Source organism: Acinonyx jubatus, chromosome D1 (assembly GCF_027475565.1).
Source record: "Acinonyx jubatus isolate Ajub_Pintada_27869175 chromosome D1, VMU_Ajub_asm_v1.0, whole genome shotgun sequence".
In the NCBI taxonomy this organism is placed as follows: Eukaryota; Metazoa; Chordata; class Mammalia; order Carnivora; family Felidae; genus Acinonyx; species Acinonyx jubatus.
The window spans coordinates 39,275,525-39,290,198 of record NC_069390.1 but is presented as its reverse complement, the minus strand read 5'-3'; the positions used below and the strand labels follow the sequence as shown (position 1 = coordinate 39,290,198).

The window sequence follows — 14,674 nt, the reverse complement described above, 5'->3', positions numbered from 1 at the left end:
GTTATGTGGTGCATGTCGGTTATGCAGATGGCCGCAGGATCCACGTCCCGAATCAGCTGGGTGAGCCTTAACAGCCCTGTGGTTTAAGGGAACTGGTTAGGAATTCTGACTCTGCGGTCTGGTCCAAGGTAGCCCTCCCTTTGGCTCCCAATCAGTCTCTTTTTTCCAAAGCAGATTTCTTGGTATTAGAGTATTCCAGTGTTTGTGCCTTTGTAAACCAGGCCTGAGATTTCTTTTAAATAATGTTGCAAGCAGAGAACTCTGTTCTTCCTACCCTTGCCTGCCCAACATCTCCGGCCACATCTGTGCAGATTCGTACCAGCCAGGGGGAGCAAAGAAATCAGCCAGTGCCCAAGGGAATTAAGAGTCAAGGCGATACTGAATTCTAACGGAAATGGAAAAATGGTCTGTGCAGTTTATTCATTAGACATGGGCGTGGCCACAAGCAGAGAAACGCAGTCAGGGTTCTCATGCTGGTTTAGATACTAGCTAGCTAGTGTCAATTCTAGCTAGGTCTACGGGTTTGTTTTCTTCTTTGCTTTCTTTCTCTAGAAATCAAGAGAGTAAGGATAGTTGATCAGACACAAAATGATACTCTTTTTCCAAACCTTGGGAAATGTCAGGAGGGAAACATTTTTGTGGGCTGATGGAGTTTTTTAGACTGCCAGTGCAGCCGGCTTACTTAGGAGGCCTCCTAGAACACAGACACATGCCACTTGGAAATGTGGAAAGGATACAATTCTAGCTATTTTGGATACTGTCTGTTATAGACCACCCATGGCATAAACTGTGTGGCTTCCAACCCCAAACAGAGCATTTACCACTCTCTAGTTTTTGTGCTCTGAAAAGAAAATTACAGTCCAGACGTCCACCAACTGGTGAACGGATAAACACGGCGTGGTACATCCATACAATAGGGTATTACTCAGCAATGCAAAGAAACAAGCCAGTGAGAACTGCTCTAACACGGAGCAGCCTTCAAAACATGCTAAGTTGAAAGAAGCTGCGTGCAAAGGGCTACATGTTACATGGTTCCATTTATAGGGAATGTCTAAAACAGCCCAACCTTGTAGAAACAGAAAGCAGATTCAACATCACCTGGGAATGGGTTTGGGAGTTGATTGCAGAGAAGCATGAGGACCCTTTTCAGGGTGACGTAAATAGTGTAAGATTAGAATTTACTGAAAATCATTCTACACTTTTATGGATGCAAATTACGCTTCAGTAAGGCCGTTTAAAGAACCGGAAGCTCACCATCGACTTTTCTCTAATAGGAGATTATTCACGATTAATTTCCTTCTTGAAGCCTGTCACTGCGGCATCAAGGGGGGAGGAGCAGGGAGGATGGACAGCTTCATAGGCTTCCTTTAGGGGCAGAGCCCGGTGGTGGGTTCTGAGGAGACTAGAGGTAGAGTGGCTATATTTTTGGAAAAGGAGAAGTAGAGTCAGGCAGTGTCCTGGGTGTTTTGTACTCATTTCCCCATTTAACGTTCACTTACGTCTCCTAACAACCCTGTGTAAAAGGTGCAGTGGGGCCTATGCCCATTTTAAAGATAAAGAGTGAGGCTCAGAGAGCTTAAGTCTTCCGAAAACTCAGTCTGTACATGAACCGTAGACATTCCAACCCAGGTTTTCCTGGCTCTAGAAAGAAATCCGTGATCTTTGTAATAAAAATGCTCCCTCCTAAGAAGTATATTTGCAGGAGAACTGTGCTCTTTGACAGAACGTTTGAGGGGAAAATGCTGAGATATGAATAGAAAGTGACTTCGCAACCACAGTAGGTAGAGAATATGACAGAGCTGTCTCCATTTGCCCTGGGTTGGGCTGGTCTGTTATGAGGTGCTCATGTGGACATGCCTGCCTCTTGCAAGGGACAAACTATCAGCCCCGGGATGTGCTGAGTTTTTAGTTCCTCCCTCCCTCCTTTGTTTTTTCTTCTATGGGTCAAAAAAAAAAAATATTGTGGAATGTTTGGCACATTCCGTAATAGAACACTTACAGAAGAATAAAGAATACTTAGATGCCCACCAGCTAGCTTAATAAATAAAACATTAGCCGGTGCACTTTTAAATTTACCACATATGATGGGTATACAAGTAAGCCAAGTTACAGTGTTGGGAGACTGGGCTTTGTGCTGAAAAAACTAGATTCAAATCGCAAACCCCAGCTCCAGCGTTTATTCCCTTGGAGAGGTCATAAGGTTTTATGAGCCTCTGTTTCTCTTATAAAGAGGAACAATAATATTCACTCCCCAGGTTGTAGGGATTGAGTGAACTCATGTACATAAAGAGCTTAACCTGATACGTACTAATTAGTAGCAGTCCTTGTTATTACAAACCTAATAACGTGACAATTATAAAAGGCACTAAAAGCAAGTCTTACATAGATTTCACCAATCTCCATGATTAGCTCTACCTTCCCCCTCCCTTGAATTTGATTTTGAGGGGAAATTATTTCCCAACTCTCATCAGTGCCCAGCTGGGTGACCACGGGAGTGTCACTTCACCCTCCAGAGCCAACTGATTCATCCCGTCCAAACCTCACATTCTGTGACCCTGATGTGTTTGTAGGAACATTTAGAAGCAGAAACCGAGCAAGCCACAGGGGTGTGTGTGCTGCTTTTTTTGGTTTCCTTAGGATGGAGAAGGGAATAGCACAGAAGGGTTAAAGCTGAACTACTTTCAGAAACGGGGGGTGCGGGGGGAGCTCACTCAGATCTATGGGGCTTTCTCCCCCATATTGCACGTGACAGTTTATAAGCCTCCTCCTTGGCCAGATCAATCCTGGCTTACACCTGTGCTGACACAATTAAAAGCTTCCCCCTTTCACTCTCAAAAACTATCATGGATTGCATGGTAAGTTATAAGATGACCTTAGTAAAGCCACGTCTAAGGCATATGGATTGGGACCTGTATGTCAATCTCCTGTAGGGTTCTGGGAGCTCCAGTTATTCGTAACCAAGACCAGTGAAGGACTTCACTGTTCGCGGCTTGCTTTCACAGATACGCTCTTACTGGATTCGAGAGCAACCTTGTGTGATGGGGCAAGCTGCGTCCATAAGGCCAGCGAGGCCCAGGGATGAAGTGACTTCCCAGAGTTGCACAGCTAGTACATACTGGAGTCCAGACTGGAACCCACGTCTTTGCATCATCAGTTGCAATCTCTGTGTCTTCAGAGTCTGGCAGTTATTCAGCCTGGACTCATCATCACGCCCAGGGCACTGGCAGGCACGCAGGGAATGGGCTTGTTTCTGAAAGGACCCCATTCATACCCTCTGCCCAGCAACTGCTGCTGGAAGAAACCTGTGCTCCTTTATCAGGGGTCTCTTCCTCGCCTGGGCCTAACCTGGACATGGGCATTCCCCAAACAGGAGATACTCTTCTTCCTCCACCCCCCTGACCAGTTGAGAGAAGGAAATTGAGCCTTAGGTTGACACAAAGCAGAGGGAGCCCCTAAGATGCCTTCTTCCTGTCCCTCAGGCTGGGTGGCCCTATTACCTCACCCTCAGGATCAATTCAGACCCCAGCCATTGGATCTGGTGTTAAGAGAACATAAAAGGAGGGATTCCCCAAGGAGAAACACCCTCGACCCATAGCTTCTGCCTGTGAATAAATATTTTATTTCTTCTCTGCAGCTTTTTATGCATGCCTTGAGGCACATGCATTTTAACATCTAAAAAATCCTGTGTGGAATAAAAATGTTCTCACCCCCACTCTGCTTTCATTTTTTTTAATACATTATTTTTTGTGTGCGTTCTCTGTGAAAGCAAGTCCTATCCCCCACCCGTGCGAAATTAAAGTTAGTGATTCAGTGGACAAGAGGGACACAGAGCCGTGTGTCCGGGGGCAGGGCGGTCGGGAAGAGCAGAGGGAGGATGGTGGAGGGGGACAGGAGCCGCTTGGCACTCACACGTGGCTGACGGCACAGAGCACAGACTTGGCTGAGCTCTCGAGTGGAGACCCATGAATCTCCCCCAGCGCCCGAGAGCACCTCTGTCCCGGATTGGTTGCTTTGCCTGAGAACAAGCACAGTCTTGCTCGGGACTCGGACTTTTTTTGGCTGTGTCCTTGCTGAGAATTTCCTCCTGGCACTTGCCAGACATCCAGCTGAAACTTGCCTGGCGTATCCGCTCTAATCCCAGTGGGGGAGAGGGAGCTAATTTCTCTGTGGCTGAGGCCCGACTCTGATCGACGGTGATGGCGATGAAGTGTGCAGGAACTCGGTCCTATCCTCGAGAAGCTAGGCTCGTGAGCAAGAAAGGGCTCCCAGGATGGGACTCCTTCTCTAAAAGAATTTCTTTATTGTCTTGCAGAAATCAGGAATGGCAACCTCAAGGCCATCCTAGGCCTCTTCTTCAGCCTGTCCCGGTACAAACAGCAGCAGCAGCAGCCCCAGAAGCAGCACCTCCCTGCTCCACTGCCGCCTGCCGCGTCCCAGGCGGCCGGGGCCCCCTCCCAGTGCCAGGCTGGCACTCTTCAGCAACAGGTGCCGGCCACTCCCCAAGCCCCGGGCCAGCCTCTCCAGCCAGCGCCACATCAGCAGTCAAAAGCACAAGCTGAAATGCAGTCCAGGTGGGGGCTCCTCGCCAACGGATAATTCTGTTTTTCGTGGGTCATCCTCCACACTGGCCGAATGCTAGCCTAGGCGAATGCCTTTTTGTTTGGGCCTCTTCAGGGCTGAGAACTACTGGTGGCGGGGGATTAGCATGACCTTGAAATAGGTGCGGCGGGCTGCCTCCTGTGCCTGGCGGAGATGTGTGCTTTTATAGGTCACGATGGCCAGCGGCCAGAGCTAATTAGCTGCTCTGGCCTATTATGCACATGCTCCTGTGCAAGAAACGGCCCCGAAAATAGACTTCAGACTTGCTTTGCGTGTTTGCCTACAGGCTGGGTATTCGATGTCATACGTGTGAGTCGTTTTACTTAGCAGAGGCTAGAGTTCTGCAGCAGACGCCTCTGCTTCACCAGAGAAGAGATAGCAAGAACACAGAAGGAAGATGGCAGATGCCTAGCAAGGAAGGGGGCAGCCGCCTTCCCCGAGAGGGCCTGCAACTGGGTTCTGTTAACCTTAAAGGGCTGGCAGCAGCCTCAGGGGTGGTCCTCAGTGTTACAGGATTAGGGCTCAAGTTTGGTTGATGCTCCCAGGGGGACCGATGCTTGCTAGCGGGACTTGCTGTAGGGTGACGTGTAAGCAGAGCATCAGGGTACTTACGTCCACTGTGTTACAGGGGGCGTAGGTGTATTCCTGAACAGCTCTGCAGAAGATCGCCTTGTAAAACCTGCATTTTAATGGCAGGGGCGTGGGGGAAGGAGGGGATTAGGAACTAGAAAGATTTTTTTTAATGTTTGTGTATTTATTTCTAACTTTATTTTGAGAAGAGGGAGAGAAAGCCTGCATGTGTGAGGAGGGGAGGGGCAGAGAGAGAGAATCCCAAGCAGGCTCTGCCCTATCAGTGAAGAGCCCAATGTGGGGCTCAAACCCACAAACCATGAGATCATGACCTGAGCTGAAGAGTCAGATGCTTCACTGACTGAGCCACCCAGGCACCCCTATTTATTTATTTTTGGGAGAGAGGAAGCAGGGGAGGGGCAGAGAGAGGGGGAGAGAGAGAATCCCAAGCAGGTTCTACACTGTAAGCTCAGAGCCTGATGTGGGACTTGAACTCAGGACCTGTGAGATCTTGACCTGAGCTGAAATCAACAGTCCAGCGCTTAACCAACTGAGCCACCAGCTGCCCCAGGAACTAGAAAGTTTTTGACTCCTCATCAAAACTGTGTGGAGAAAAGTCCACAGTAATTGTCGTTTAAAGCTGTATACCTTTTGTTATCAAACCTGGATGTCACTAATGAAATCGATTGCTTGATTTCATTTACTATGTGCTAAAGAGTAATGGCTTTTCCTTCCCAGGCCCCCAAAGCACCAGCGTTAATAATCACTAGGCTTGGCTTAGCCCATTGTAGTTGGGCAAAGCACAGAGTGGTTCACACAAGACAGGTGCCTTATAGATGGTTGCGGCATCTTCCTCCCCGTGAGAAGGGCTATTTCCCATTCATGATGATGTTAAAACCAACATGATGGATGTGCTGTCCATCAGATCCCCTAATTAATTGTCTAATTATATCCAATTTACATTATGGAAATTTGTAGACTAGCAGAAATGCCTGGACTAGTGGTGAAGAACAGCCAGCCAGGCAGCAAGCCTTGGCACCCCTCCCCTGAAGAACCCCCAGAGTGAGAGCCACTCTCTGATCAGAGGTCCCTGATGGCCCTGGGTGATTGAATGATCAGGGTATCATTTCCCACACTATGTTCTACAGAGTGGTTATTCCCTTGATGGTAACTTGCTAGGGAAGGGGTTTCATAGGGGGAAAAGTTGGTAAATAATCTGGGTTGGGTTGTTAGAACTGTTCATACAGACAGGTCTACTCAGATCCTTGCATCTGCTATATGCATTCATTTATTTAGTGTCTGAATGCCTTCTGTGTGCCAGGCACTATTTTAGGCACTTGGGGTTCACGGATGAATGAGATTACCAGTGTGCCCGCTCGCTGCCTTCTACTGGAGGAAGAAGGCAAATAGGGAAGAGAAATATCAGATAGTGGTATTACAATAAGATGATGGGATTCAGAAGGATTAGGTTGATAGGTTGGACTGATAGGAAATTCTCTCTGGGGATATGATACCAAAGTGAAGATAGGAATGACACTGAGCAAACCATGTAAAATTTAGGTGTAGAATAGATCAGCCAGAGGAAGCAGCTGGTGCAAAGGCCCTGTGGCGTAAGAGTATGCTTGGAAGGTTGGAGGACCAGAAAGAAGGCTGGTGTGGCTGGAGTTTAGTAGGTGAGGGGAGGTGGGAAATGATAAGGTACCTGTAAGCAAAGCCTCTTGTTTCCATGGTAGACAGTGTGACCGATGGCCCCTGGAGTTGCATAGTGCTGTTGGCCATGAGGCCAAGTCACAGAGTGCTAGCTAAACTGGGTAAAGAGTCTGCATTTCATTTTATAGATAACAGGAAGCCACTGGGTTGGGGCGGGGGGCAGTCTTGAGCAAGAGAGAAACTTGATTTAACTGACAGTTAAAAAAATAGTAAGTTATCTCCTCTCTGGAGAGTAAGACTATTAAGAGTCTTTTGTAGTCCTCCGGATGACAGTGGCTTGAACCAAGGGGTGGAGCTGACATGTTGATGGGCCACTTCAGGAGGTTGAGCCAAGGGGACCGAATAGATGGCCTGTCTGGAGTAAGGGAGAGGAATCACAGATACTGCTGGGTTTCGGGCGTGAGCAGCGGTAAATGGCGCTATTTATTGAGACGAGGGAGCCTGAGAGAGGAACACGTGTGCACTGTGACTCTTCAGAAGAGGCTGTAGAAAGCATTCCTCCAGCTCAGCCATGGAACTTGTTTCATAGAGCATCTCACTGCATATACGATTCCAAGGAGCATGTGTTGAGAAACCCTGGGTTGTGTCACTAAGCTGTGCTAGCCTGAGGCACCCATTTCCATGGTAAGTGTTTGTTTTCTTAAAAGAACCAGATGTCCCAGTCAGGATGCCCATCTCCCAGTTAAAAACAAAAAACAAAAACCAAAAAACCCTACTACTAATAAATGCTTTACCTAAAGAGCAGCCAAACTTACTTAAGGCGGGTTTTTATATCCACTTATTCCAGAGTGATTCCTCCCATCCTGGCCCCCCGACTCTGCACTGTGGTGACACGGACTGGGCTTCAGAGTTGCTCGGTGTCCTCACTCCTCCTTTGTCTGGCCCAGACTGGGTTACTTCTGCAGACAACTGTTTTCATCCATTATATACTGATACTTTATCATTTTACTTCCAAAGGACAATCTTATTCTCAAATTCTAGGGGTCTAACATCTCCTGCTTACACTCTGGCTGTAGATTTAAGACTGGTAATATGGCATCACTGGCTTAGTTCCACTGTGTTTCTATCCCAGATTCTGTCTCTGATAATCACGATCCCAAGGGTGATGGTTTGGGCCCTTGATCATCAGTGTCAAATGTTGATGGAAGCCCCCAAACGCCAGGTTTGTTTTAGTCCTTTGTTAGAACTCTGCCAGATACAAATATGCCTAAACACTGTACCTCATGGGGTAGCAAATATTAAAACTTGGCAGCTTTTCCATGAAATTTGTTTAAGAAAGGACTCGTGGAAACTGGCAAAGGAAATTCGAGATGCTGGCATGAGGGAATCAGAGCGACTCCTCCATGATGGCCAAATGCAGGCTCACGTTTACCTCCTCTCTTCTCATTAATCTGCGTGAGGCCGAGAACTTGATCCACGTTCTACCTCATGAAATTCCTCACCAGTCCCAGAGTCCAGGAGAGGAGCATACTTCCCAAGACTCGCTTCCTTCTTCCTCTGTGTCTACCTTACATATTATCAATATTTAGCTGTTTAGGAAAAATCCAGACAGTTGATTTTCTTTTTTTTTCCCTGCCGTCTCTCCTGTCTCTTCCTTTACTTTCAGAGTCTGGTGACACCAACGTTGTTTTTCCCACCTCAGATCACTGCATTAGGGTTCCAGGGAACGTGTGTTGAGAAACACAGGTTGGTACAGGTTGAACCTGGTATACGGTGTGTGGATACAAGAAAGATAAATATTTCTCCTTTCACAAGACAGTAAATGAGCTTACCTTTTGATGAAGCCCAATCAAGACTCTCCATTACACCCACTTACGGTCCAAAATCTAGAATATAACAAGCTCATAAGACTTTAAATGAACATTTCTATATCACTGAGAGCAAATATTCCCAAGACCAGCAAAACTTGTACACATCTGTACCCTTGTTTTGGGTCAACATTTTATGACACGTTTTCCGAAAAGCACCCTGGTAAAAGAAGCATGTGAGATGGAAGCATCTAGATGCTCTGGGAAAGTTGTCAAGTTTGTTTACGTGTCCAAGATCCTGCACTTCAGTGGTTTTTTTTGCGGGAAGAAGGCGGCCTCGTGTCACAGGTAGTAGAAAAGATACATGGTCTTGAGAAAAACGAAAAAAAAAAAAAAATCAAATGTTCTTAGATAATCTTGATAGCAATTGCTTCACATTGGAATGTCACCAAATCAGAAAAGCCAGACTCAGAAGGAAGGCTGCCCATTACGGGAAAAGTGGGCAGAGGGCAACCCAGGCGCGTCCCCGTTGTCACGGACTCCCATTAGTGATGTGCGTGTCTAACGTATCTTCTCTCCCCTCACTCATCTCTCCCACTTTTTTCTTTCCTGTCATGCAGTGCATCATCCAAGGACTCCTCTCAAAGCAAAATCATCCGCTTCACTCTGGGTCAGAAAAAGATCTCTAGGTTAGACTTTCTCTGTGTCCTGCAAAGCATGGTTTCAACCCAGCTCATTGATCGCTTTGTTCTGGCTAAGTTTCCTTTTGGTCCCTCTGCCTGTTTCATGTTTGCAGTTTGAGAAAACCAAACATGCTTTGGCTAATGACCCAATGTGGGAGAATTTGGAGAGTGCCTGTGGGGTCATTGAAAGGGGGAATGTGTGTGTCAGAGTGTGTGTGGCTGGTGTTAAGGTGTATATAAATGTTTCAAATCAATGCATTTCATTGATTTGGGCTTTCATTGCTTCGTATCAAAATCCTTTCTGATTTAGGGAGAGGTAAGTTTCTAGGTGGTTTTTGTGGTGGTTTTATGATGAGTTTGGCTCCCTGCTCTGGCCTGGCCCTGATCCCACGTCATCTGCACCTCCTTTATGTGTGTTGTGCTTTTTATCGTTGCTGTTATTGCTAAAATTACTAATGCGGGTTTGGTGTCTCTTGAGTTCTAAAGCACCCAAAGCATGAATCCAATTGGTCGGAGGAGACAAAGCAGCAAGGTGGCTGTGTCTCCTTTTCGTTTCCGGATGCTCTTTGTACCTTGGAGAGATTGCCTCAGTTACCTAAAAATAAAAGTTAGTCTTGCTCACTAACTAATTCTCCTGACACAGAGTTTGACATTTACTGCATACTGTAAGGACCGATTCCAGGGTATGGAAAATGCCAGTCACATCTTTGGGATCTACTCTTCTTTTAAAGGCAGCAAGAGCTGACATTTATTGAATGCTTGTTATGCATCAGTTTGAATGCCTTATCTTATTTAATCCTCACTTTAGTTTTCATGCGGCCACTCGTTATTACCCCATTTTACAGATAAGAAAACTAAAGTCTAGGAAGTTAGTTAAGTTACTCAAGATGATACAGAAAGTGGAAAAGCCAGGATTTGAGCCCAGTTGACCTAACTCCAGAACCCTCACTTTAACCACTGCGTTTACACTCGTTCTCTCTTCCTCCCCCTTGAATTCTGGTATTTATGGGGTTGTCAAGGCTGCTTTTAAAAAAATCTTACGTTTCAGCTGTTACTCTTGGCCTTTTGCCTCACTTTGCCCTTTGTAGCATCCTAATAGAACCTGATGCTGGTTCATGATTTTCATTGAATTCTCATTTAAAGCTAAAGGGATATCCACACTACACTTTTTTTCAATGTTTATATTTGAGAGAGACAGAGTGCAAATGGGGGAGGGACAGGGAGAGAGGGAGACACAGAATCCTAAGCAGGCTCCAGGCTCCGAGCTGTCGGCACAGAGCCCGACGCGGGGCTCGGACCCACAGACCGCGAGATCGTGACCTGAGCTGAAGTTGGACGCTCAACCGACTGAGCCACCAAGCGCCCCCACGCCACACCACGTTTCTATCTGTATTCGTGTAACAAATACATACTGAATGTCTGCTTGCTGCCCCACTCTGTCAAGTTCTCAGTGCCTTTTTCTAGCCAGAGTTTACTTTTTCTTTTCTAAAAAGTTATACATAGGGAGACCCAACTCCGGATCTGCCTGGCTGTTGGGGAGAAGCCACGGGGCCATTGCTTCTCTGTAGAACAAGTCCATATGTTACCCAGACTTGGTTCTGGGAGACAAGAGGGAACCGACGTTCGTCAGTGCTTTTCATAATCATGTGCCTTTGTCAGTTTGGGCTGCTACAACAAATCACCACAAACTGGCTGACTTAAACTGTTTCCCTTATAGTTCTGGAGGCTAGGAAGTCCAAGATCAGGGTGCCCGCACAGTCAGATTGTAATGAGGGCCCTGTTCCTGGTTTCTAGATGGCCATGTTCTTGCTGTGTCCTCACACGGAGAGCAGAGAGAGAGGAAGAAAGCCCTCTCCATTCTCTTCTTACAAGGCACCGAGCCCATCATGAGGTCTTCAGCCACATGAAGTCCCTCCCATAAGCCCCATTTCCAGATACCATCACGTGGGGATTAGGGTGAGGACACCTGAATTTGGCCAGGGTGGGGCTGGAGGACTTAAACGTGCAGTTCATGACTCCATGCTAGAGTGCCTGCTTTCCCTGAAAAATCACACCAGGCCACCCTCAGACACCCCCTGCACTGGCAAACTGGGTTCCCAGTTTTTGAGCATCAACCTAAATAGAGACGTAAACTGAGGTGAGCTCAAATTACCAAACTCAAATCGAGTTTATTTGGGAATAGCAGAGGAATTGCAGTTTGGGAAATGCAGCCATAGCAAGAAACAGGTGAGTCTGTTGAGGGTTCGGGGTGTGCTGTATGGATGGGCCAAGGAGTGCAAGAAGGGGAGATCTAGCCAGAGCCCAAGTGGTAAGTTCATTGGCTTGAGGATAGAGAGGGATTCTAGGCAGACATTCATTGGTCAGGAGATAGGTTTCTGTCTTCTGTAAGTCAGGCGTTTATGGGAAATGCGATTTGCAGTTTTTAAACTTGGGTCTTCTGAGGGCACCTGTGTGGGATTCTCCATTTCCCATTCTCCAGTTCCATTGCAAATTGAAATCCTTTCACAGATGAAAGGAAGTTAAGTGAGCTTGGAGGGAACCTGAAGTCTGGTGTTTGTTCCCACGATGTACTCAGTTCTAGAAGATAAGCAGGAGCTGGCTGGGAAAATATTTAATTGGAAGCACATGCCCATCCCGAGTGTGAGTGGTTATCAGTCCCAGATGATGGAAGGAGGCAGTGGGAAGAGCGGAAGACCCGAAGGAAGAGGCCGTGTCTGCCCCTGACCCCAGGGTGTGCTGGGCACAGGGCTTCCAAGTTGACTGAAAGCCAATCTGGCTTTCTTTCAGGGTCACATCCCTCACCTAGAGTTTCTTTTGGATGCATCTTTGTCTCTGATGAGGCCAGTGAAAGGATGTCCTTTCATTATTTGCCTAATACTCCTCCTTGCCTTCCCTAACCCCCCTCCATTTCCCATCCCCAGCCTTGAGCACAATTCTGATAAGCGTTTTAGCTGATCCGGGCATCACCAAACGTAGCTGTAAAATTAGTTGTCAAAAGAAACCACCTTACCCCTGCTGGCTAAGCAAGACAACTCTCCCAGAGCTTTGGAAATAGAGTTCAAGTGCAAACTTTGAACACCTGCCAGAGTCAAACACCTTGGATAAGTACCAGGGATATGGAACAGGGTAGGAAGCCTCTCCATTGAATCTGGATGCTAATAGAGGGAATCCATACAGGGATGAAGGATTTTCATGAATTTCTGTCTTCGACTACAATTATCGTCCTTTGGCAACCCTGGTGAGCCCTGGGTTTGCAGATGTGTTCTATCTGTGGAGGTAGAGAGGTACGTGGCTGGGAGTGCAGCTAGTCAAACCTAGTGAAAGCCCATCTTCATCACTTACCACGTATCCTGGGCAAATTCTTTATTCTCCAGGAGCCTGTGTTTGCTTACCAGCAAAACGGGGTAGTGCTGCCTCACTCATGATACATGGGTTAAATGAAGTCATTTCCAGTCCTTTGATATCTGGTCTATACACTATAACTAGCAGATACAGTGAGGTTGGTGTTTGGGGTTGATCTGGGCCAGGGAGGGCCACCAGACCACCTGTCTCCAGCAAAACCCCACAGAGTTGATCACATGACCATCTCGTGGAGAGGAAGCAGTGGGACTGATACTTCTGTCCTCTTTGTCCAGCTGCTGAAAAGCAGAGGCCATGGAGATGAGAGATTCAACATTTAATAACCTCCTCTGGCAGAAAGCATCTCCCATCACAATGCCTGCCACCTGAGGTCCCAAGCATGTGCACACAAGCTGCCATTCCCCCTGGGAGGGCCATCTTCTCCCGGCCTTTGAAGTGGTTTTGCAGGGGAAAAACAGCTTTCCTCCCATGAGCACACACAGCGCGTGGAGCCAGGATGTACTCCGAGGTCATGTGCCGAGAATGACAATTTACCACCCTGCCTGCTCGGCTCTGCACATGTTGGAGAAATTGACCACGGCTTCAATAGCAGCAGGATTTCTCTTCTGCCTCTTTTTTATGCCACTTCCCTTAAACTTATTCTTTTGATACAACATGTGTATGTTTCAAAGAACCCATCTGTGTCCTCTGTCATTTCGTAACTACGTTTGGAACAGGGAATGGTCTTGAGAAGTGGAGTTGTGCTTGCACAGGAGCCTTGGAACTCTTCTGGCACCATAAATGATACAGGTTGACCTGATGTGCTCCCCTCTCCCTGCTTTTCTTCACTGAGGCAGGTACCTTGGGCAGCGTCTGTTTTACCCATGGCTGTTCCACATGAGCGAGACCCACCTCTTCTGCAAAGGATTCTAAAGTACAGACAGCAGCTGTTTCCAGGCTGGGACTTGATAGAAGTTCCTGTGATGCATCAGGATGTTAACAGTTATGAACTGGAGAACGTGAGCTGGAGAGCCTGAGGTCTGCGTTACCGTGAACTAGAAGATACTGCTCCCAGCCTCCCTAATTTATGACTCATTTGCTGGAGAGCAGGAAAAAGTCCAGATTCATACTGCAACATACAAGGGCCTCTCTATTCTGGCCCTGCCTGCTTCTCCAGCCTCCTTTCCTCCCAGTCTGTTCCCCCACTCCCCAGCACACACCAGACCCTCCTTCCTCTGCACTTTTTTTTATAGGCTTCCCTCTGCCGGAGACCTCTGCCTCTCTCCATGACTCCATACCTTCTTGTTCACCACTCACATTTCCATTCCACATGCCACCTTGCTCTGGGGTCACGTCTATCTGGAACCTTCCCTGACCATCCCACCAACCTCCAAAGTTATTTTCCTTCTTTGAATTACTTCTGACCTTTGCATATTCTTTTATCAATACGTGGGTAATTTAGATGTTTTCTAGGATCAGTCAGCCTTACCCTAAGATCTAGATGAGATCGAACTAGAACCCTGTCTTTGCCTGTTTGGGCTGCCAAGTGAAATACCACAGACTCAGTGGCTGATACACAACAGAAATTTGTCACTCACATTTCTGGAAGCTGGAAGTCCAAGATCAGGATGCCAGCCTTGCCAGGTTCTGGTGAGTGCTGACTTCCAGGTTGCAGACTGCTGACTTCTCACTCCATCCCTACCTGGGGCCAGCCAGCATTCTGGACTGTCTTTTATAAGGTCATTAATTTCATTCATGAGGGCTCTGTGTAATGACCTGATCACCTCCCAAAGTCCCCCACGTCCTAACACCACCACACTAGACATTAGGATTTCAACATCTGAATGTGAAGGGGGGCATAAACATTCACACTGTGGAAAACTCTTCTTCAGCCTGCAGAAAGTCATGCCCCAGTGATTGCTCATGTACCTTAGGTCCTCAAGGTCAGCATTGTCTTTGAAGTGAAACATTTGAAATCCTATACTTATAATTCAGCCTGAATCAATTTGGTAGATTGACTCACAA

At 47.1% G+C, this 14,674-nt stretch overlaps 1 protein-coding gene across 2 annotated transcripts in view; it reads left to right on the top strand.

Annotated features, from left to right (window-relative positions):
• Positions 1-14,674, top strand: part of NAV2 (neuron navigator 2) — a 394,263-nt gene that overhangs the window by 165,016 nt on the left and 214,573 nt on the right. Inside the window, exons 5-6 of one of the 2 annotated variants that reach the window (XM_053203382.1) lie at positions 4,313-4,571; positions 9,248-9,316. In XM_053203382.1, the coding sequence (XP_053059357.1) occupies positions 4,313-4,571; positions 9,248-9,316 (328 nt within the window). The remainder of the gene's footprint in view (positions 1-4,312; positions 4,572-9,247; positions 9,317-14,674) is intronic. The other variant, XM_053203383.1, reaches the window with a different exon arrangement.